At 43.2% G+C, this 25,238-nt stretch overlaps 1 protein-coding gene across 1 annotated transcript in view; it reads left to right on the plus strand.

The window, feature by feature from the left end:
- The window catches only part of LOC113896379 (40S ribosomal protein S29-like), a 42,387-nt gene extending 18,178 nt beyond the window's left edge, over nt 1–24,209 (plus strand). The window contains exon 2 of the mRNA XM_027548584.1: nt 24,038–24,209. Within this exon, the coding sequence (XP_027404385.1) occupies nt 24,038–24,209 (172 nt within the window). The remainder of the gene's footprint in view (nt 1–24,037) is intronic.
- The last annotated feature ends 1,029 nt before the right edge of the window (nt 24,210–25,238 follow it).

Consider the following 25,238-nt stretch of genomic DNA (forward strand, 5'->3'; position numbering starts at 1 on the left):
AGATATGCTGAAGACCTCCAGGTGGAGTCTGATGGAAAAAACACTGACAATATATTGAGTCCTTACCAGATAACACAGAACACACTGTAATCAATGTTATGGAGATAGAAATTGCCTACAATACAATGCATCCATCTGATGTATACAGTTTGATGCGTTTTTACTAGCGCACACCACCTGTAATCACCACCAACACCATCAACATTCAGAACATTTCCATCACCCCAAAAGTTCCCTCTTGCCCCTTTATTATCAACACCCCTTTATTATCAAACAAATTATTGCCTCCAAGTCACCACCAATCTGTTCTCTGTCACTGTAGAGTAAACTCATCTATTCTATAATTTTACACAAATGAACTCCTCTTTTGTGTCCGGCTCCTTTCACGAAACATAATGCTTTTGAGATTCATCCACATTGGTCTGTGTACCAGTTTCTGTTCCTTTGTATTATATGCCATTGTATGGCTGGACCACGGTTTGTCTGCTCACCTGTTGATAGACATTTGGCTTGCTGCTAATGTTTGCCTATTACAAACAGAGCTGCTGTGAACGATCACATACAAGCTCTGGTGTGGACATGTGTTTTCATTTATCCTGGGTAAGTACTCAGCTTCAGAAATACCATCTGGTGAGCATACATTTAACTCCATAAAAAAGCTTTTACCATACTGCTTTCCATTGGCAGTGGGCACGATACTCCCCAGCCTTGCCAGCAATTGGCATCATCCATCCTTTGGATGATAGTCATTCTGGTGAGTGTGTAGTCAAATCTTGCTGGGGTTCTCATTTGCATTTCCCTAATGTTCAGTGATGCCATACAAATAGACACGTGTGTGTCTCTGCATTCGTGTTCAGTCATATCTGACTCTGTGACCCTATGGACTATAGCCCACCAGGCTCCTCTGTCCGTGGAATTATCCAGGCGTGGATTGTCATTTCCTCCTCTAGGGGATCTTCCCGACCCAGGGATTGAACCAGAGTCTCCTGTGGCTCCTGCATTGGCAGGCAGATTCTTTACCACTGAGCCACCTGAGAAGCCCCATACATGCACAAGTGAGCTTTAAAGTAATAAAAGAGACATCCCTGGTGGTCCAGCGGTTGAGAATTCACCTGCCAGTACAGGAGACATGGGTTCGATTCCTGGTCTGGGAAGATCCCACATGCCAAGGGGCAACTAAATCCATGTGCCACAGCTACTGAAGCCTGCATGCTCTAGAGGCCATGCTCCACCACGAGAGAAGCTGCCATGATGAGAAGCCCTCGCACCGCGACTAGAGAGTAGCCCACCTCGCCGCAACTAGAGAAAGCCCTTTCACAGCAACAGAGGCCCGGTGCAGCCAAAAATAAACAATAAACAAAACTTTTAAAAGAAATAAAAGGTTTCCCAGAAGTCAGAAAAGAGACAGCTGAGAGTCAGGAGGTAAGCATGCAACATGGCACCAAGAAAGCTTGTAGAGCATAATATAGAGGAAGTATTAGGGGCTTTACTGACTCTGCAAGGCAAGAGATGGGGCCTCATGTCCTGAGTGAACAGATAAATAGCAATTGACATTTTCCACATAGAGCTGGAACTCCGGTGGGACTAGGTAGTACCCTAGGGAATGGGTACCAGGAGAACTTTATCTACCAGCCCGGAGAAAATAAAAGGAAGCTTGTCTCTTCCCTGTACATTAAAAAAAAAAAACTGAAGGACTTCCCTGGTGGTCCAGTGGCTAAGACTCCACGCTCCCAATGCAGGGGGCCCAGGGTTAGATCCCTGGTCAGGGAACTAAGATCCTGGACACTGCAACTAAAGATCTTGCATGCTGCAACTGAGACCTAGCACAGTCAAATTAATAAATAAATATTTTTTTAAACAAAAAGTAAATTAAAAAAATTTTTAATTGGTAATATCTAGTGTGGGCTAGGATGTGGAAAGACAGACATTAATTTATGCTGTTGTGGGAGTAAACATTGTTATAAACTGTTGGGAGGGCAAGGTTATATTAATATTATTTATTACATTTATATTACAGAAATATTATTTAAAACCTAAATATGCATCTTATGTTTATTTATTTTTTAGAAGTTCTTAGCATAAGCTAAATAAAGGTAGCTTAAGCAAAATTATGATTATGCTGATAATGATGTTAAAAGGGAAGGACATGCCTTACCACATATAATGCAGAACAAATTTTCTTCTCACAGGAACTAGGACCTGTCCTAAAAAATCATCACAACGTAGTAGGTCTTCAATACCTGCACGTTAGCTTCAGTCTTCCCACTCTGCACCATCCCTATTGCTGTTGCTCAGTCGCTAAGTCATGTCCAACTCTTTGTGACCCCAGGGACTACAGCACACCAGGCTCCCCTGTTCTTCACTATTTCCCAAAGTTGGCTCAAACTCACGTGCATTGAGTCGGTGATGAAGTGTGGTCCACTGGAGAAGGGAATGGCAAACCACTCCAGTATTCTTGCCTCAGGAACCCCATGAACAGTATGAAAAGGCAAAAAAGATACGACACCGGAAGATGAGCCCCCCAGGTGGGTAGATGTCCATGTGCCACTGGGGAAGAGCGGAGAAATAGCTCCAGAAAGAGTGAAGAGGCTGGGCAAAAACAGAAACAATGCCCAGTTGTGGATGTGTCTGGTGGTGAAAGTAAAGTCTGATGCTGTAAATAACAATACTGCATGGGAACCTGGAATATTAGGTCCATGAATCAAAGTAAACTGGATGTGATCAGGCAAGAGATGGCAAGACTGAATACTGATATTTTAGGAATCAGTTGAACTAAAATGGACAGAAAGGAAAAATTTAATTCAGATGACCATTATACCTACTATTGTGGTCAAGAATCCCTCAGAAGAAATGGAGTAGCCCACATAGTCAACAAAAGAATTCGAAATGCAGTACTTGGGTGCAACCTCACAAACGACAGAATGATCTTGGTTTGTTTCCAAGGCAAACCATTCAGCATCATAGTAATCCAAGTCTATGCCCCAATCACTAATGCCAAAGAAGCTGAAGTTGAACAATTCTATGCAGACCTACAGGACCTGCTAGAATTAACACCAAAAAAGATTCCATCCCTTCATTCATGTTCAAATGTTTATTGACCACCTGCCACGTGCTGGCAGAATACACGGCACTGTGGTTGGCTATGTGAAAGGCAGTTCTGTCTCTGCTTCTTTCTGACACGTGCTCTTGGGCAAAGTATTTAATCTAAGTCTCAGTTTTCTCATCTGTAAATTGGGAATGACCGTGGGACTTGAATAATAGGGCTAGTGTGAGAAAATTAGATAATAAAAGCAGAATGACTGGAACCCAGTAATCACTCCCTGTGGTTGGTGATTCTTTTCTTACATGCAGTATGTTGGGAATGAAATAAAAATAATCCCCTTTCCATGGTGCTTTCCAATCAATGGACAAGCGTACATTAAACCAAAAATTCTTTTAGTCCCAATTACAAAGGAGAGTTAAGGCTTTAAAACAGTTTGGGTGAGATACACTTCCAAATCTAATCAACTGTGTCTGGAATTTAGGAGGAAAGAGCAATCACATTGCACCAACATGGCTTCCTGAACCATTCCTTTGGATGGGAGAATGATTCCCAGAGAGAGGGGGTGGAGGTTAGAGGATTGTGGACAAGTAGATACTCCAAAAGGTATCCACTATGATATCCAATTTCTTAACATTTCACTTCTGACATTAACCCTAACCCAGAGAGATAATTGTAAAAATGTTCAGAACAACCTTGTATCAGTTACCTATTTCTATGATAATATTGTGTAACAAATAAACACAAAATATCAGTGGCATCAGTTCAGTCGTTCAGTCGTGTGCGACTCTGCAACCCCATGGACTGCAGCACGCCAGGCTTCCCTGTCCATCACCAACTCCTGGAGCTTGCTCAAACTCATGTCCATAGAGTCAGTGATGCCATCCAACCATTTCATCCTCTGTCATCCCCTTCTCCTCATGCCTTCAATCTTTCCCAGCATCAGGGTCTTTTCCAGTGAGTCAGTTCTTCACATCAGCTGGCCAAAGTATTGAAGCTTCACCTTCAACATTAGTCCTTCCAATGAATATTCAAGACTGATTTCCTTTAGGATTGACTGGTTTGCTCTCCTTGCAGTCTAAGGGACTCTCAAGAGTCTTCTCCAACACCACAGTTCAATTCTTTGGTGCTCAGCTTTCTTTATGGTCCAACTTTCACATCCATTTATGACTACTGGAAAAACCATAGCTTTGACTAGATGGACCTTTGTTGGCAAAGTAACATCTCTGCTTTTTAATATCCTGTCTAGGTTTGTCATAGCTTTTCTTCCAAGGAACAAGTTCCTTTTAATTTCAAGGCTGCAATCACCATCTGTAGTGATTTTGGAGTCCAAGGAAATAAAGTCTGTCACTGTTTCCATTGTTTCCCCATCTATTTGCCATGAAGTGATGGTGCCATATGCCATGACCTTTGATTTTTTGAATGTTGAGTTCATATATATATATATATATATTTGGCTGCATCAGGTCCTAGGTGCAGCATATGCGATCTAGTTCCCTGACCAGGGATCAAACCCAGGCCCCCTGCACTGGGAGCTTGGAGTCTTCACCACTGGACCATCAGGGAAGTCCCTGAATGTTGAGTTTTAAGCCAGCTTTTTCACTCTTCTCTTTCACTTTCATCAAGAGGCTCTTTATTACTCTTGGCTTTCTCCTATAAGGGTGGTATCATCTGCATATCTGAGGTTATTGATATTTCTCCCAGCAATCTTGATTTCAGCTTTGCTTCATCCAGCCTGGCATTTCGTATGATGTACTCTGCATATAAGTTAAAAAAGCAGGGTGGCAGTATACAGCCTTGATGTATTCCTTTCCTCCATGTCCGATTCTTTTTTTTTTTTTTCCCCATGTCCGATTCTAACTGTTGCTTCTTGACCTGCATACAGATTTCTCAGGAGGCAGGTAAGGTGGTCTGGTATTCCCATCTCTTGCAGAATTTTCCAGTGTTTGTTGTGATCCACGCAGTGAAGGCTTTGGCATAGTCAGTGAAGCAAAAGCAGATGTTTTTCTCGAACTCTTGCTTTTCTATGATCCAATGGATGTAGGCAATTTGATCTCTGGTTCCTCTGCCTTTTCTAAATCGAGCTTGATCATCTGGAAGTTCAAGGTATACATACTGTTGAAAACTCACTTGGAGAATTGTGAGCATTACTTTGCTAGTGTGTGAGATGAGTGCAATTGTGCAGTAGTTTGAGCATTCTTTGGCATTGCCCTTCTTTGGGACTGGAATGAAAACTGACCTTTTCCAATCCTGTGACCACTGCTGAGTTTTCCAAATTTGCTGACATATTGAGTGCAGTATTTTAACAGCATCATCTTTTAGGATTTGAAATAGCTCATCTGGAATTCCATCACTCCACTAGTTTTGTTTGTAGTGATGCTTCCTAAGGCCCACTTGACTTCACACTCCAGGATGTCTGGCTCTAGGTGAATGATCACATTATTGTGGTTATCTTGGTCATTAAGATCTTTTTTGTATAGTTTTTATGTGTATTCTTTCCACCTTTTCTTAATATCTTCTGCTTCTGTTAGTCCATACCATTTCTGTCCTTTATTGTGCCCATCTTTGCATGAAATGTTCCCTTGGTATCTCTAATTTTCTTGAAGAGTCTTTCCCATTCTATTGTTTTCCTCTATTTCTTTTCATTGATCACTTAGGAAGGTTTTCTCATCTCTCCTTGCTATTCTTTGGAACTCTGCATTCAGATGGGTATATCTTTCCTTTTCTCCTTTGCCTCTTCCAACAACACAAGAGATGACTCTACACATGGACATCACAAGATGGTCAATACAGAAATCAGGTTGATTATAATCTTTGCAGCCAAAGATGGAGAAGCTCTATACAGTCAGCAAAAACAAGACCTGGTGCAGACTGTGGCTCTGATCATGAACTCCTTATTGCAAAAGTCAGAATTAAATTGAAGAAAGCAGGGAAAACTACTAGACCATTCAGGTTTGACCTAAATCAAATCCCTTACAATTATACAGCGGAAGTGACAAATAGATTCAAGGGATTAGGTCTGACGGAGTGCCCAAGAACTCTGGACAGAGGTTTGTGACATTGTACAGGAGGCAGTGATCAAGATCATCCCCAAGAAAAAGAAATGCAAAAAGGCAAAATGGTTGTCTGAGGAGGCCTTACAAAATAGCTGAGAAAAGAAGAGAAGCTAAAGGCAAAGGAGAAAAGGAAAGGTTTACCTATCTGAATGCAGAGTTCCTAAGAATAGCAAGGAGAGATAAGAAAGTCTGCGTCGTGATCAATGGCATACGACAGTAAATTTGTTGCACATATGTCTGGCGTCAGTGGAGGATCAAATGGCTTTGCTGATCTTAGCTCTTTTTGCTCACATGACTGATGGTTAGCTGGCTGACCGTGGAGTGACAAGAGCAACTTGGCTCTGTGCCGCACGTCTCTCACTCTCCTGAAGGCTATCCCCAGTGTGTCCTCGTGGTGATGTCAGTGGTGCAAGAGTTAGCCTAGTCACATAGGGACCTTTCAAGCATGTTCCTACCAACATGCCATTGACCCAAAGCAAGTCATAGTAAACCCACAGTAAAAGCAGTAGGATGCTAGGACTTGCCTGGTAGTCTAGGGATTGAGAATCCACCTGCCAAAGCAGGGAAAACAGGTTTGATCCCTGGTCTGGGAACTTTCCACGTGCCTCAGAGCAACTGAGACCATGTGCCACAACTACTGAGCCCAAGCTCTAAAGCCAGCAAACCACTGAGCAGCTCACATTCCCAGGGCTTTCCCCAACAAGAGAAGCCGCTGCGATGGGAAGCTCCTGAACCACAACAGAGAGCAGCCCCCACTCACCACAACTAGAGAAAGCCCTTGTGCAGCAACGAAGAGTCAGTGCAACCGAAAATAAATTAATAAATAATTTTTAATTAAAATTCAAAAATAATAAAATGCTACAAAGTGACTGGCAAAAGAGAAGCGTGAAGAATTGATACCATTTTGGCAATCTACCATGTGCATCATTTGTAATTGCCAAAGAAACAAAAACAAACAAACACGGGCTGATTCGTGTTGAGGTTTGACAGAAAACAGCAAAATTCTGTAAAACAATTATCCTTCTAAACAAACAAACCACAAAATAAAATAACCTTTTCTAAGTAACCTAAATGACATCAGTAGGAAATTGGTTAGATAAATTAAGCCACAACATGGAACAGCATCTGTATTAGTTTCTTCTCACTGCTCTAACAAACATGCATTAACTCAGTTGCTTAAAATAGCACAACTGTATTGTCTGAAATGGGTTCCACTGTTGTTGCTGTTCAGTTGCTCAGTCGTGTCTGACTCTTTGCGACCCCATGCACTGCATCACCCCGAGCTCACCTGTCCTTCACTATCTCCCAGAGTATGCTCAAACTCATGTCCATTGAGTTGATCCTACCATCCAACCATCCTCTGCCCGCCCCTTCTCCTCCTGCCCTCCATCTTTCCCAGCATCAGGGTCTTTTGCACAGAGTCACTCTTTGCATCAGGTGGCCAAAGTAATGGAGCTTCAGCTTCAGCACCAGTACTTCCAATGAACATTCAGGGTTGATTTCCTTTAGGATTGGCTAACTTGATCTCCTTGCTGTCCAAAGGACTTTCAAGAGTATTTTCCCACACCATAGTTTAAAAGCATTAATTCTTCAGTGCTCATTCTTCTTTATGGTCCAGCTCTCACATCCATACATGACCAGTGGAAAATCCATAGCTTTAACTACATGGACCTTTGTTGGTAAAGTGATGTCTCTGCTTTTTAATATGCTGTCTAGGTTCATCATAATTTTTCTTCCAAGGAGCAAGCATCTTTTAACTTCACAGCTGGGTTCCACTGACCTGAAACCAAAGTGTTGGTAGGCCTGTGCTTGATGTCTCTGGAAGCTCTAGAAGAGAACATACTTCCTCGACTTTTCCAGGTTCTAGAGATGCATTTCTTGTATCCCTTGATTCGTCCCCTTCCTCCATCTTCAAAGGCAGCAGTGTAGTATCTTCAGGTACCTTTCTCCCCCATCTTCCATCATCACATTGCCTCTGATCTCCTGCCCCTTGTTAATATAAAGACACCTGTGATTACATTGGACTTCCCTAGTGACTCAGCAATAAAGAATCTGCCTGCAATGCAGGAGACCCAGATTTGATCCCTGGATTGGGAAGATCCCCTGGAGGAGGGCATGACACCCACTCCAGTATTGCCTGGAGAATCCCATGGACAGAGGAGCCTGGTGCGCTACAGTTCATGGGATTGCAAAGAGTTGGACACGACTAAAGCAATGGAGCATGCACGTGATTACATTTGGAACCACTTGGATAATCCAGGATGTCTCTTTGTGGTGGCGGGTAGGGCAGGGCTGTCTTGTTCTCTGTAAGATGTTTCCATCTAATAGCATATTCAGCCTCCACCCCCAAGATACCATGGACACGACCACCCTCAAATGTTATAACCAAATGTCCCCTGGGGGACAACTCTCCCCCATTGAGAAACACTGACCAGAGGCAAAAATTAAAAGACATCCTGTCTCTGGACTTCCCTGGTGGTGCAGTGGATAAGAATCCACCTGTCAGTGCAGAGGACACAGGTTTGATCCCTGGTCTGGGAGGATTGCGCATGCCAAGAAGCAGCTGGGCCCTTGAGCACCACAGCTCCTGAGCTTGCTCTCTAGAGCCCATGAGCCGCAACTACTGAGCCCACGAGCTGTAACTACTGAAACCTGCACACCTAGAGCCTGTTTCCTCAACAAGAGAAGCCACTGCAATGAGAAGCCCACGCACCGCAACAAAGAGTAGCCCCTGCTCCCAACTACTAGAGAAAGCCCACGTGCAACGAGAATCCAGAGCAACCAAAAATATGCAATTAATTAATCAATTACCAAATCACTAGACAGCCAATATATCTTATCAAGTAAATAAATCAGATAGAACAGAATGTACAACATGTTCTGACTTTGAAAATTGGCATTTTTAATAAATGTTTGAGAGGATTAATTGCAAATCACTAATATGGTTTTTCCAGTAGTCATGAACAGATGTGAGAGTTGGACCATAAAGAAGGCTGAGCGCTGAAGAATTGATGCTTTCTAATTGTAGTGCTGGAGAAGACTCTTGACAGTCCCATGGACAGCAAGGAGATCAAGCCAGTCAATCCTAAAGGGAATCAACCCTGAATATTCACAGGAAGAACTGGTGCTGTGGAGAAGGCAATGGCACCCCACTCCAGTACTCTTGCCTGGAAAATCCCACGGACGGAGGAGCCTGGTAGGCTGCAGTCCATGCTAAGGGTTGGACACGACTGAGCGACTTTACTTTCACTTTTCACTTTCATGCATTGGAGAAGGAAATGGCAACCCACTCCAGTACTCTTGCCTGGAGAATCCCAGGGACGGGGGAGACTGGTGGGCTGCCGTCTATGGGGTCGCATAGAGTAGGACACGACTGAAGCGACTTAGCAGCAGCAGCAACAGCAGAACTGGTGCTGAAGCTGAAGCTTCAATACTTTGGCCACCTGATGCAAAGAACTGACTCATTGGAAAAGACTCTGACACTGGGAAAGATTGAAGGCAAAAGGAGAAGGGGGTGGCAGAGGATGAGATGGTTGGATGGTATCACCAACTCAATGGACATGGGTTTGAGCAAACCCTGGGAGATAGTGACAGACAGGGGACACTGTCGTGCTGTAGTACATGGGGTTACAAAGAGTCGGACGTGACTTAGCCACTGAACAACAGCTACAAATATGGGTGAGCTCTCGATGAGAGATTAATGGAGGTCATCAGTTTCCAGTTTTTGCATTTTTGAAGTGTATAGCTTTTACAGCTATACAAATTCAAAAGAAGATGAAATAGTGCTCTTTTAATCAGCTTTATTCAGGACAGTGTTGTCTTTAGCCAGTTGAGGTCAAGATTATGAACCTTTGCTATTCTCAACAAGACAGGAGATAACAAGTATTGGCAATGATGTAGAGAAAAGCAACGCTTGTGCACTGTTGGAGGAAATACAAATTGGTGCAGCCATCACAGAAAACAGTATGGAGGTTTCTCAAGAAATTAAAAATAGAACTACCCTGTGAGACAGCAATCCCACTTCAGGGTGTATATCCAAAGAAAAAGAAATCTGGGTCTTGATGAGATATCTGAGGCTCACATGTTCATTGCAGTATTATTCACAATGACCAAGATATGAAAACAAGCTAAATGTCCATCAATAAATAAACAGATAAAGAAAATGTGAAGTGAAGTAAGTGGCCCGAAACCTAGTGACAGCAGCCCTGAGCTGTGAGTCAAAGCTTCCCTGATTTAATGTCTTTTTGGAGACTGCAAAATCAACTGACGAAAATTACACTGGAAATCCAGGTACGCAGGAAGGAAGGGGATAAGATGCAAACCAGATTTGGCAGTCATGAGTATCTAAGAGCTATCTGGTGCCAAAAGGCTGGATGTGCTCCCCTAGGGAGGTGGGGAGGAGAGGAAAAGCAGGTGAATGGGGAGGGATGGGGTAAAGAAGAAACTGAGGACAGTCAAAGGCAGAGCAGGAAAGAGCAGCATTGAGAAAGCTGCAGGCTGGAGGAGACAGAGCTGTGGTGTGAGCATCTGGGATGCCAAGTGGGAAAGAAAGAATGAAAGACAGTGAGAGAGAGAGAGGGAGGGAAAGAGAGAATGAAAGAGAGAGAAAAAGAAAGAAGGAGGGACTTCCCTGGTGGTCCAATGCCTAAAACTCCCTGATCCCAATACAGGAGGACTGGGCTTGACCCTCGGGCAGGGAACAAGATCCCACATGCCGCAACTAAGAGTCTGTGTGCCCCAACAAAAGATTCTGTGTGCTGCGGCTAAAATACCTCACCTGCTGTAACTAGGACCCAGTGTAGCCAAATAAATAAATAAATAACCTTGACCCTGAGGGATGGGATGGGGAAGGAGGTGGGAAGGAGGGTCAGGATGGGGAACACATGTACACCCATGGCTGATTCATGTGAATGTATGGCAACAATCACCACAATATTGTAATTAGCCTCCAATTAAAATTTTTAAAAAACATTTTTAAAAATTGAGATTGTTTCTTGAAAAAAATTAAAAAAGAAAGGAAAGAAGGGGAGGGAGGGAGGAGCGAAAGAAAGGAAGAAAGGAAGAAAGAAAAAAGGTCAAGGAAGTGAGAGCTGAAAATTAACCACGGGCTTGAGCAAATATGCGGTCACTAATGACCTCGACAAGAACAATTTGAGAGGACTGGTGGGCTAGAAAGCAATCAGTAGCAGGTTTAGAAGGACGCGGCATTGCAAAGTGCAGATAGGCTCAAAACAGTTGGCTGAAAAAATGAATAATCATGCCTGATTGTTGCCGGGTTGTCATGACAACCAGCTAAGACAATGATGATGAACGCTCTTTCTTTAAGTGACCTTTTCTATTAAGGCTTAATTTACATCCAGCCAAATTCACCCTTGATTAGTGTACAGTCCTAAGAGTTTTGAAAAATGCACGCAGCTGTGGAACCATCTCCAAAATCAAGATATAGAACAGTTTCATCAACCCCAAGCAGTTCCCTCAAGACCCTTTGTAATTAACTCCTCCCGGCATCTTCAGCCCATAGCAATCTGTCCCTACAGTTTTGTCATTACCGGGAGATCATATAAATGGAAGTACAGTGTATGTCCCCTTCATGGATTACAGCCTTGTCATGGCGAAGGGGCTTGTGGAACTCAATGAAGCTATGAGCCATGCTGTGCAGGGCCACCCAAGATGGGCGGGTCATGGTGGAGAGCTCTAACAAAATATAGTCCACTGGAGGAGGGAATGGCAAACCCCTCTAGTATTCTTGCCGCAAGAACCCAATGAACAGCATAAAAAAGCAAAAAGTCGCCAGTCCAGGTTCAATGCACGGTACTGGATGCTTGGGGCTGGTGCACTGGGACGACCCAGAGGGAGGGTAGGGGAGGGAGGAGGGAGGAGGGTTCAGGATGGGGAATGCGGGTATACCTGTGGCGGATTCATTTCGATATTTGGCAAAACTAATACAATATTGTAAAGTTTAAAAATAAAATAAAAGTTAAAAAAAAAAGCAAAAAGATATGACACCGAAAAGTGAGCCCCCCGTGTTGGAAAATGTCCAATATGCTACCAGCGAAGAGTGGAGGGCAATTACTAATAGCCCCAGAAAGAATGAAGCGGATGGGCCAAAGTGGAAATGACAGTTGTGGATGTATCTGGTGATGAAAGTAAAGTTCAATGCTGTGAAGAAGAATATCACGTAGGTACCTGGAATGTTAGGTCCATAAATCAAGGTAAATTGAATGTGATCAAGCAGGAGATGGCAAGAGTGAACACTGACATCTTAGGAATCAGTGAACTAAAATGAATGGGAATGGGTGAATTTAATTCAGACGACCGTTATATCTACTGCTGTGGGCAAGGATCCCTTAGAAGAAAGGGAGTAGCCCTCAAAGTCAACAAAAGAGTCCAAAGTGCAAGTAAATGCAAGTTTTGCATTTACTTGCAAAACCCAATGCATGATACTTGGGTGCAATCTCCAAAACAACAGAATGATCTTGGTTTGTTTCCAAGGCAAACCATTCAATATCACAGTACTCCAAATCTATGCCCCAACCACTGATGCCAAAGAAGCTGAAGCTGGCCAGTTCTATGAAGACCTACAAGATCTTCCAGAACTAACACACACACAAAAAAGATGTCCTTTTCATCATAGGGCACTGGAATGCAAAAGCAAGAAGTCAAGAGACACTTGGCTACTACTGCTAAGTTGCTTCAGTCGTGTTCAACTCTGTGCGATCCCATAGATGGCAGCCCACCAGGCTCCCCCATCCATGGGATTTTCCAGGCAAGAGTACTGGAGTGGGTTGCCATTGCCTTCTCCAATGCGTGAAAGTGAAAAGTGAAAGTGAAGTTGCTCAGTCGTGTCCGACTCCTATCGACCCCATGGACTGCAGCCCACCAGGCCCCTCCGTCCATGGGATTTTCCAGGCAAGAGTACTGAAGTGGGTTTCCATTGCCTTCTCTGAGAGACACTTGGAGTAACAGGAAAATTTGGCCTTGGTGTACAAAATGAAGCAGAGCAAAAGCTAATAGAATTTTGCCAACAGAACACACTGGTCATAGCAAACACCCTTTTCCAACAACACAAGAGATGGCTCTACACATGAGCATCACCAAACGGTCAATATCGAAATCAGATTGATCATGTTTTTGCAGCTGAAGATGGAGAAGCTCTAAGTTGTTTTGTGGTCATCAAAAACAACACTGGAAGCTGACTGTGGTTCAGATCATCAGCTCCTTATTGCAAAATTCAGGTTTAAATTGAAGAAAGTAGGGAAAACCAGTAGGCCATTCAGGAGTGACCTGAATCAAATCCCTATGATTATACAGTGGAAGTGACAAATAGATTCAAGGGATTAGATATGATAGAGTGCCTGAAGAACTATGGATGGAGGATCGTAACATTGTAAAGGAGGCAGTGACCAAAACCATCCCCACAAAAAAGAAATGCAAGAGGGCAAAGTGATTGTCTGGTAAGGCTTTACTAATAGCCAAGGAAAGAAGAGAAGTGAAAAGCAAGAGAGAATGGGAAAGATACACCCATCTGAATGCAGAGTTCCAGAAAATAGCAAGGAGCGAGAAGAAAGCCTTCTTAAGTGAACAGTCCAAAGAAATAGAGGAAAACAACAGAATTGGAAAGACTAGAGATCCCTTCAAGAAAATTAGAGATACCAAGGGAACATTTCATGCAAGGATGAAGCAAGCACAATAAAGAACAAAAATGGTAAGGACCTAACAGAAGCAGAAGAAATTAAAAGGAAAAGGTGGTGGCAAGAATACACAGAACTGTACAAAAAAAGATCTTAATGATCAGGATGCTCATGACAGTCTCATCACTCACCTAGAGCCAGACATCCTGGAGTGTGAAGTCGTTTGCCTTAGGAAGCACCACTACAAACAAAGCTAGTGGAGGGGATGGAATCCAGCTGAGCTATTTCAAATCCTAAAAGATGATGCTGTTCAAGTGCTTCACTCAATGTCAGCAAATTTGGAAAACTCAGCAGTGGCCACCAGACTGGAAAAGGTCAGTTTTCATTTCAATGCCAACCACTTTAAAAGTGGTTCCAGGCAACCTTGATGGCTTTCCCCATTGGCTCAGCAGGTAAAGAATCTGATTCCAATGCAGGAGACACAAGAGATGCAGGTTCAATCCCTGGGTCAGGAAGATCCCCTGGAGAAGGAAATGGCACCCCACTCCAGTATTCTTGCCTGGAAAATCCCACGGGCAGAGGAACTTGGCTGGCTACAGTCCATGGGGCCCCAAAGAGTCAGACACGACTGAGTGACTGAGCACAGCTCAGCAGAGATGGCCTTTGGAAGTTGGGCCAGGGTGTAATGACTGACAGTGAGAAGGAAAAAACTGGGCATTGACAGCACCTACAACAGAGCAGATCAACAGTCAGATCCTGAACTATCTTCTCTTAATTTTCATCTCTTTCTTGAGCTGTAAATATCAAATATTTTTATAGCAACCCAAGATGCTTTGCATGAAGACCTTCTAAATCATCTTTACATTCTCTAATTGGGCTTGTCACTCACAGCTAATATTGCTCTATTTATAATTATTCTTCCCATTTAGGGTCTGAAGGTTTATTTTTGTATTTCTGAGACAGGCATGCATATCCCAAGTATGCATGCTCCTATCACTATTTATCTATCTCTTTAGAAAAACAGGGTTATCATTTCTCTCTTTTTTCCTCACCTTGCTGTGCCTACCTCTGACCCTTGGTCTGGCAGCCTTCTTGTTTATTTGCTTATTTTTCTGACCCAAACACGAAGCATGCAGGATCCCAGTTCCAGACTACGGATTGGATGCACAGCCCCTGCATTGGAAGCATGAATTCTTAACCACTGGACTGCCAGGGAAGTCCTCCAACCTTCTTGTTAATTTTAACTAATATCTTCCATGAACTTTATATTATTCCAGATATTCACAAATTTATTGTTTCACTTAATCTCCGTGGTGGATGATGACAAGGACCTCCTGCTTTTAAACATTCTGCAGATGAGAAAACTGAGGCTCAGACTTACTAAAAATCACTTAAGTTTCCACTGCATTGTTTAGGATACTTCTGGTTGTGACTAAAATCTCAAACTGAATTGGACATAGCATTAGCTGCCATGGACCAAATTGCATCCTTTTAAAATTCATATGCTAAAGCCCTAACCCCCAACTTGACTGTATTTGGATTAGGGCTTTTAGGAGGCAATTATGGTAAAGAATATGCCTGCAAAGGAAGAGGCCTGATTTCGATCTCTAGGTTGGGAACATCCCCTAGAGAAAGAGAATGACTATCTAGTCCAGTATTCTTCTGTTCCATGTATTCTATGTATAGAATTCTAAGTATTCTATGACTTCTAGTCCAATATTGGACTCTCTATTCCAGAATTCTGGAGAATTCCATGGACAGAGGAGCCTGATGGGCTGCAAGTTTGTGGGTGGCAAAGAGTTGGATGTGACTGAATGACTAACATTTTTCACTTCCAAGGCTAAATAAGGCCATAAAGGTGGGGCCTAATTCAGTAAAGCTGCAGTCCTGATACAAAGAGAGGGACTTCTCTGGTGGTCTAGTGATTAAGAATCTGCCTGCCAATGCAGTGCAGGGGACAAAGATTCAATCCCTGGTCCAGGAAGATCCCACTTGCCATACAGCAACTAAGCCTGTATGCTGCAATTCTGGAACCCGTGTTCCCTAGAGCCCACGCTCCACAATGAGAGAAGCCACCACAATAAGAAGCCCACACACCTCAGCTAGGGAGTAGCCCCCACTCACCACAAGCAGAGAAAGCCTGTGCAGCAATGAAGACCCAGCACAGACAAAAATAATAAATAAATAAAACATTTTTAAAAGAGGAAGAGAGAGAAATCACACTGTCTCTATGTTCTTGAAAAGACCCTGATGCTGGGAAAGATTGAAGGCAGGAGGAGAAGAGGGCAATAGAAAATGAGATGGTTGGATGGCAACATTGACTCAATGGATCTGAGTTTGAGCAAACTCCGGGAGATGGTGAAGGATAGGGAAGCCTGTCATGCTGCAGTCTATAGAGTTGCAAAGAGTGGGACATGACAGAGTGACCGAACAACCATGTTCCTGAACCAAGGAAAGGCCATGTGCGGATATAGCAAGAAGGAGGCCATCGGAAAATCAAAAACAGAGCTCTCACTAGAAACCTGATTGACTGGAACACTGATGTTGGTTTCTTAGCCTCCAGAACTGTAAGAATTAAATGTCTGTTATTTAAGTCACCCAGTGGATGATACACCCAAGCAGACATCATAAATGAAAAAGTAAGATGTGTTTTTAAGAACGACTTGGTATTCTGGCTCAGTGATGTGATCAATAATTTAGTTTCTTCCCGTCTCTCTGCTGTGCCCTTCACGATGTTGGCTTCAAACTATGGTTGGCCAACCCTATGGTCAAAAGCTCTCTGCCAGTAGCCCTGAAGCTTCAAACTTCAGGGAAGGAGATAGAAATTCTTTGTTCTGAGATGCACTCTGATTGGTCCAGCCTTTATCACATGACCACCTCTGAGCAAATCACAGTAGACAGATAGTAGATACCTTAAGGCCCGCAGTTGGTTGAGTGCTTAAGAGTTGAATTGGCCAGTTTTCCATGAATTATAATTTGTTGGAAAAAACTGACGAGTCTATGAGGTTTCAACTTGGGTTCTGGCAGAAATTTTCTCAAAAATGAATGAAATGAACTTGCTGGTTCAAGGAAAACAACTGACAGTGTTTGTTGCCAGTGGTAAAATGTGAGCTTCAAGGGAAAATTTTAATTTTGGAAGACACGTGTTTGTCACCATGTTTGACAATGTTCCAACGCTGAAAGACTTTTCTGAGATTGGTGGTGATATTAACAAATGGAGTTTTTAAAATATTATGTAATGAAATGCGTCGATGTTTGGAAGATCTGTATGACTTAGTGAAGTAATATTATTCAAAAGACCAATGAACGAGTCATAAAAAGTGCAAGGTAGGACTTGTCCTATCAGTCTAGTGATTAAGACACTGTGCTTCCAATGCAGGGGGCATGGATTTGATCCCTGGTCAGGGAATTAAGATCCCACATGTCTATGATATTGAGAAAAAAAAAGAAATACATGAAAAGTGCAAGGTAGACAAATGGATTTTAATAAAATAGAACTCACTGAAATGGAGAGTCCCCACTACAACTAACCTTGACTAAATTACCAGTTTTTCAAGTTTTAGTATAGCATTAAAGAAGAATTCAGCCATGAAATTAAAAGACGCTTACTCCTTGGAAGGAAAGTTATGACCAACCTAGATAGCATATTCAAAAGCAGAGACATTACTTTGCCAACAAAGGTTCATCTAGTCAAGGCTATGGTTTTTCCTGTGGTCATGTATGGATGTGAGAGTTGGACTGTGAAGAAGGCTGAGCGCCGAAGAATTGATGCTTTTGAACTGTGGTGTTGGAGAAGACTCTTGAGAGTCCCTTGGACTGCAAGAAGATCCAACCAGTCCATTCTGAAGGACATCAGCCCTGGGATTTCTTTGGAAGGAATGATGCTGAAGCTGAAACTCCAGTACTTTGGCCACCTCATGCCAAGAGTTGACTCATTGGAAAAGACTCTGATGCTGGGAGGGATTGGGGGCAGGAGGAGAAGGGGACGACAGAGGATGAGATGGCTGGATGGCATCACTGACTCGATGGACGTGAGTCTGAGTGAACTCTGGGAGTTGGTGTTGGACAGGGAGGCCTGGCATGCTGCGATTCATGGGGTTGCAAAGAGTCGGACACGATTGAGCGACTGGTCTGATCTGATCTGAAAGAAGAATTCTTGAGTTCCTGAGAAGTCTATTGAAATACTTTTTTCAGCTAGATGCTTGTAGGTTTTCTTCATAGACTTGGACTAAAATGACATTTCACAACAGAGTAATAAGGTAGTCTCACAAATGAGAATACAACTGTCTTCTAGGAGATTTGCAAATATGTAAAGCAATGCTATTCTTCTAACTAACTAAATTTTTTGGTTTGGAAAATATAATAAAATATGTTGTTCATGTTACCATTCAATGGGTTTTATTGTTATTTTAAGTAAATTTTAAATGCACATTGTAAATTTTCTCAATTTTAATGTTTAAACAGTAAGTATTGATAGCTACAACTTACATTTAAGAAAGCTAAGTAGGGTCCTCAGTAACTTTAAGAGTGAAGAGAGGGGCCTGAGACCAAAAAGTTTAAGAATTAGTGCTCTAATAATAATGTTTTTTTCTTTTCTTTAATTGAAGTATAGTTGACTTACAATATCATTTTAGTTTAAGGTGTACAGCACAGTGATTCAGTCACATATATATTGGAGTAAGAAATGGAAACCCACTCCAGGTCTTGCCTGGAAAATTCCATGGACAGAGGAACCTGGCAGGCTCCAGTCCTTGGGGTCACAAAGAGTCGGGCATGGCTGAGCGCACATGGCAGATACATACATATATATATATATATATATATATATATATATATATATATATCAGTAATCTGATAAAAGAACACACACACACATATATGTATGTATGCTTGTGTGTGTGTGTGCGTGTGTGTGTGTTTTCAGCTGCTCATTCACGTCTGACTCTTTGCAACTCCATGGACTGTAGGCTGCCAGACTTCTCTGTCCATGGGATTTTCCCGGGCAGAAATACTGGAGTGGGGTGCCATTTCCTACTCCAGGGGATCCTCCCAACCTAAGGATTGAACCCACGTCTCCTGCATCTCCTTCACTGGCAGGTGGATTCTTTACCACTGCACCACTTGGGAAGCCCCATATATAAGTGATATCATATGGCTTTTGTTTTTCTTTCTGGCTTCACTTCAGCTAGCCATTCTGAACATTAAATTTCTTCCTGATACCCTTCACTCTCTCCTAACTCTATGAGGACAGCTTTCTCCTAACTCTAGGAACTGATCATCTCTTCTGCCTGAAGTGCTCCCATGACAACCACAGAGTATCTCTCAGAATCCCACGGCTGAGTGTCTTTCCAGCAGCAGAACATCACAGAATTTCAGCATCACATGTACTAAGAAATTGAACAGCCTTAGACACTAGTGATCAGCCCAGGCACACATGGTACCTCTGAAAGTGAAAGTCACTCAGTTGTGTCCAACTCTTTGAGACCGCATGGACTGTAGCCTGCCAGCCTCCTCTGTCCATGGAATTCTCCAGGCCAGAATACTGGAATGGGTAGCTGTTCCCTTCTCCAGGGCATCTTCCCAACCCAGGAATCGAACCCAGGTCTCCCACATTGCAGGTGGATTCTTTACCATCTGAGCCACCAGAGATGCCAATCCAAACATCTAGTCTCAATTTAGGAAGCCAGTTGGCTACAGCTGGGAACTTTTGCTCCCATCTGGATCATGGGATTTTCCAAGTGACACATTGCCCGCAAGGACATAGACCTGAAGGATACATAAGCAAGGTGGAGTTCTTTTTTTAATAGTAATTCTTCCATTATAGAAACTGTCTTAGTCTGTTTGGGCTGCTATAACAGAATATCTCAGATTGGCTGACTCTAAAAAATTTTATTGTGGCAGTATATGCTATATAGTAAAAGTGATTCAGTTACACACATATTTCTGTTATGGTTTATCACAGAATATCGAATATTGTTCCCTGTGCTATAGTGTTATTTGCTCGGTCGGGTCTGACTTTGTGGCCCTGTGGAGTACAGCCCACCAGGGCTGTAGCCCTCCAGGCTCTTCTGCCCATGGAATTCTCCAGGCAAGAATACTGGAGTGGGTAGCCATTCCCTTCTCCAGGGCGTCTTCCCAGCCCAGGGATCGAACCCAGGTTTCCCACACTGCAGGTGGATTCTTCACCATCTGAGCCCCCAGGGCAGCCTGTCATCTTGGGGCTAATTAGTTTTAATCAGTTTTTGTTGTATCCTCAGTGATTACATCATTCTTTTAAAGGCTGTGTCTGCCCCCTTCCCTCCTGTCTCATTTCCACTAGATGTTAAGGCAGATTTTAAGCACTGAAGCACATTGCTTCAGGGAAATATTTTTGAGAATTTATTATGGAGCAACAGAAAAGAAAGGTAGAAATGTTTCCCTCAGGGGCATTATTCAAAATCTGTGTTGTACACATATCAGTATAAGGCGTTTGGTGTTTTGTTTTTCTCATGTCCTGGACAATTAAACTGCCAATGAAGTGACATGAAATCAGAGAGAACTTTAACCTCGCTGCCATGGAGACCACGTTTCTCACTCATGGGGGGAAAGAGAGTTTACACAAGGATTTCCTAAGGTGATAAGGCAGCTGGCCATCGACAATTCCAGATACTTTATGGACAGGCAGAAAATCATGGGAATTTCCTGGGATTGACAAGTCAAGAAAGGGAAGCTTGAGATCTGTGATATTGTGATTTATAATAAGAAATACATATATTTGCGACTTCCCTGATGGTCCAGTGGTTAAGAATCTGCCTGCCAATGCAGGGGACATGGGCTCAATCCCTGGTCCAGGAAGATCCACATGGTTTGGAGCAACTAAGCCCATGTGCCACAGCTACTGAGCCCACTCTCTAGGGCCCTGCTCCCCAGCAAGAGAAGTCACCACAGTGAGAAGCCCGCGCACTGCAACCAGAGAGTAGCCCCCACTCTCCGCAACTAGAGAAAGCCCAAGCACAGCAACGAAGACCCAGCACATCAAAACTAAAATAAAGAAATAAAAAGAAATATATATATTTGGTCTTCATCCTTGTTTCTATCATACAGCTCTTAAAACCTTGGAATTTCTGTGATAAGAGTGATAAACGTGTCTTGTTATGCTAGGGAAAGCACACAGAGACGTGGGTGGGTTGCCATTGGAACCAGCTTTGTCATTAGAGGGTTGAAAATTTCACTCCTACTTCCCAACCTCTGGGGTGATTGAGTTCAATCACCAGTGATCAAGGACTTAATCAATCATGTCTATGTAATGAAGCTTCCATAAAAACTCAAAGATTGGGGTCCAGAGAACTTCTAGGTTGGTGAACCAGAACACTTTCAGAAGTTCCTTTGTTCAGGATCTTGCCTGTGTATCTCTCTGCATCTGGCTGTTGAGTCTCACTGTAATAAACAAATGATCTAGTGAGTAAACTCTAGTATTCTGAGTTCAGTGAGCCACTGTAGGAAATTAATCAAACCCAAGAAGGGGGTCACGGTGATCTCAGGTGGCCTCGTCCTGCAGTGCCTTGAAGCAGGGTTTCAGTTCCCCGCCAGAGACTGGGATTGGGTCATAACGGTGAGAGCACCAAATCCTAGCCGCTAGACCAGAGGCCAGTGACAAGACCCCGGCTCTTCAACTTTGCAGAAAAAGAATTCCCACAAAGACAGAAGTAGTGAAACAAGTGGGGCTTCCCTGGTGGCTCAGCAGGTAAAGAATTCACCCGCGATGCAGGAGACCCGAGTTCCATCCCTGGGTCAGGAAGATGCCCTGAAGAAGAGTATGGCAACCCACTCCAGTATTCTTGCCTGGAGGATTCCACGGACAGAGGAGCCTGGCGGACTACAGTCTAAGGGGTTACAAAGAGCCAGACATGACTGAAGCAACTTAGCACAGCACACAGCGAAACAAGTGTTTACTAGGAGGAAGAAAAGAGTATAGTACATGTGGATGGTCTCGTGGGCAGACTCAGAGAGAGAGTCACCCCTTTCTGGTAGTCAATTACTTTTAAGGGGCATTCGTTTCGGGGTTTCCTTTGGCCAATCATTTTGATTCACCTGCTTCTGAGTCTATATGTGGTATATCTCAGGATCCCCCTATGTGTGTATGAACATCTGTCAGTCAAGATATATTCTACCGAAGAGGCCAAGAGGGTGTGTGACACCCCCTCCATTTTTTTACCTCCAAGGAGCTTTCTAATCAAGAGAGTTTCCTTGACTTCGAGAATGGGAAATATGTGGTGCTTTTATCTTCGATCTGGGCAGGGCTTAGCCTCCTCCCTCAACTGTCCTACTATTTTCTTCTTAGAGAATCGGTCCACAGAGAACCAACTCTAACTGTTTCCTCCGGGGGCTCATCCATCTCCTGACTCAATGGGAACCTCTGATTCATACCCAGTTGGTCAGAAACACAGGTAACAACCTGGAACTGTGCTTGGCATCTGCAGTGGGGGCAGTCATATGGCACCGAGTCCTTAACCTGTGGACCCTGATGCTATCTGCAGGTTGTGTCAAAACTGAGTGGAAATGCAAGACACCCAGTACGTTGGAAAATTGCTTGGTGGTATAGGGGGGAGAAGGGGAAGCCACACATTGGAATTAGTATCAGAATCATCAGAATCAAAATTCCTCTTTGGAGAGAGGCTTACTTTATCTCCTCATTCTAAACCAGGTCCTCTGATTCTATTCCATCATTGCTCTATTTTTTTTTTTTGGCTGCACCTCACAACATGTAAGACCTTAGTTCCCCTGCCAGGGATTGAACTCATGTCCCCTGCAGTGGAAACTTGGGAGTCCTAACCACTGGACTGACAGGGAATTCCCAGAAATATAATTAATTTACAATGTTGTGTTAGTTTCAAGTGTATAGCAAACTGATATGTATGGGTTCGAACAAATCTTTCTGAGGGGTCTCCGTGTGGATTCTGGGAGGAGTTTGGCTTCCTTTGTTGGGGAGGAAGATGAGGGGAAAGAGAAAGAGTCCTTTATAAGGAATGGATGAAAATTTAGGTGGTGTCCATTCCCTGGGACAGTGATCTGCTGACTTTCCTTAAAGGGCCAAGTGGTCAGTATCATTAGTTTGGGGGCCAGACCGTCTCCGTCTTGAACTCTGTCTTTTTTGTGTCTGTGTCCTTTTTTTTTCTTTTCTTTTTTTTTTTTTTCTAGTCAGCAGAACGAGGAGTTCGATCTGTAACTGACTGTGAACAATCAATTGAGATAACTCACTACCTTCAGACCAGCCTTGAACTCTGTCTTGTACTCTGTCTTGGTAGCTTGAAAGGGGCCATAGACAAAATGGAAACAAATGGGAGTAGCTGTGGTTCAGAAAAACTTTGTAGACACTGAATTTTCAGATTTATATCATTCTCACCATGGACTATTCTTCACTTAACTTTTTAAAATGATTTTAAAAAGTAAAAATCATTCTTAGTTCACAGGCTATATAAAGAGGCAGGGAGCCATACTTGGGAAGCCCCACCTTCCATCGGGCGTAGTTTTTCAACCCTTACCTAGATGTATTTGTCCAGGCAAGTCTGTCTTTAAAAAGCTACACAAGGCAATCTAGAAAAACGGTACAGATGAACTTATTTGCAAAGCTGAAATAGAGTCACAGATTTAGAGGACAAACTGAGGGTTACCATGGGGGAAGAGGAGATGGGATGAATTGGGAGATTGGGATCGACATATATATACCACTATGTATAAAATAGATAACAAATGAAAACTTACCGTATAGCACAGGGAACTCTACTCAGTGCTCTGTGGTGACCTAAATGGGAAGGAATTCTTAAAAAACAGAGTGGATACGCGTATGCGTATAACTGATTCACTTTGTTGCACAGCAGAAACTAAGACAGCACTGTAAAGCAACTGTACTCCAATCAAAATTAATAAAACCAAAAGGTCTCCACAAGAAAAGAGGCACTGATATCTGGTACAGTGTGGATGAGCCTCAAAAACATTTTGCTGAGTGAAAGTAGCCGCTCAGAAAAGGTCACATATTGAGTGATTCCATGTATTGAAACATTCAGGATAAATCCATAGGGACAGAAAGCTGATGAGTGGTTGACAGGGATGGGGGGAGGGAAGGACTGGGGAGGGAGTGCTAAATCGTATGGAGCTTCCTTTGTGGTGATGAAAATGTTTTGGAACTAGATGGAGGTGAGAGCTGCAGAACACCATGAAACTAGTAAATGCCACTGCATTGTATGCACTTTAAAATGGTATATGACACGTAGTTGACTACAACTTAATGTGTTTAATTTAAAAAAATATGTGAGCCTTTTGCCTCATTGCAGTCAAGAAAGCAACGTGGGTCACCAGCAGCTCTACTGGGGCCATTTGAGAAAATTCAGCGAAGGTTCTCGCTCTTGCCGGGTCTGCTCAAACAGGCACGGTCTGATCCGGAAACACTGCCTCAATATGGGCCACCAGTACATGAAGGACATTGGCTTTGTTAAATCAGACTAACTGAAGTTCCTTGAATAGATCATTCAGCACATCTACCTTATGTGGAAACAATATTAGCTCTTTGCATAGAAAATGAAAGTTTAAAAACTACCCCCCCCCAAAAAAATCCATGAGTGGTTTGGATGCACAGACAAGAGAGGACTTCCTGTCACCTGAGGTTATATTCCTGGCTGTTGGAGGGGCATTCCTGAATGAGCCAAGGTCCTTGGGGAGAGGATCCTCCTACCCATTTGGGGAGACATACACTGACATTTGAGGGCTTCCCTGGTGGCTCAGCTGGTAAAGAATCAGCCTGCAGTGCAGGAGACCTGGGTTCGATCCCTGGGTTGGGAAGATCCCCTGGAGGAGGGCTAGGCAACCCACTCCAGTATTCTTGACTGAAGAATCCCCATCCACAGAGGAACCTAGTGGCTACAGTCCATGCGGTTGCAAAGAGTCAGACACAATGGAGCAACTAACCCCACTGATGAAAGCAGGACAAGGCTTTCCAGGGAGGTAAACATGGGAGGCTGGAGAAACCAATGGGTGAGAGAGTTCAGCTCTACAAAACCCCTCAAATGTGTCCCTGAGAGCACAGCTATACTGAAGACTTTATAAAATGAGATGGAGAATTCTGGGTTGAATTGTGTCCCCCTGCCAAAAAAAAAAAAAAGGCAAATTAGCAGACTTCCATTTTGGTCCATTGGTTAAAACTGTGCTCCCAATGCAGGGAACCTGGGTTTGGTCCCTGGTCAGGGAATTAGATCCTTCATGCCGCAACTAAAGAGACTGCAAGCTGCAAGGAAGACTCCCCACGTGGCAATGAAGACCCTGAGTGCCGTAACTTAAGACTTGGAGCATCCAAATGAAAAATAAACGAACTTTTTAAATTAAAAAAAAAAAAAAGATATGCTGGAGTCCTAACCCCCAATACTTCAGAATGGGAACTTGTTTGGAAATAGGGTCACAGCAGATTTGATTAAAGTCCTACTGGACTAGTGTGTTAATCGCTCAGTCGTGTCCAACTCTTTGCGTCCCCACAGACTGTGG

Source organism: Bos indicus x Bos taurus, chromosome 7 (genome assembly GCF_003369695.1).
Source record: "Bos indicus x Bos taurus breed Angus x Brahman F1 hybrid chromosome 7, Bos_hybrid_MaternalHap_v2.0, whole genome shotgun sequence".
NCBI classification, from domain to species: Eukaryota; Metazoa; Chordata; class Mammalia; order Artiodactyla; family Bovidae; genus Bos; species Bos indicus x Bos taurus.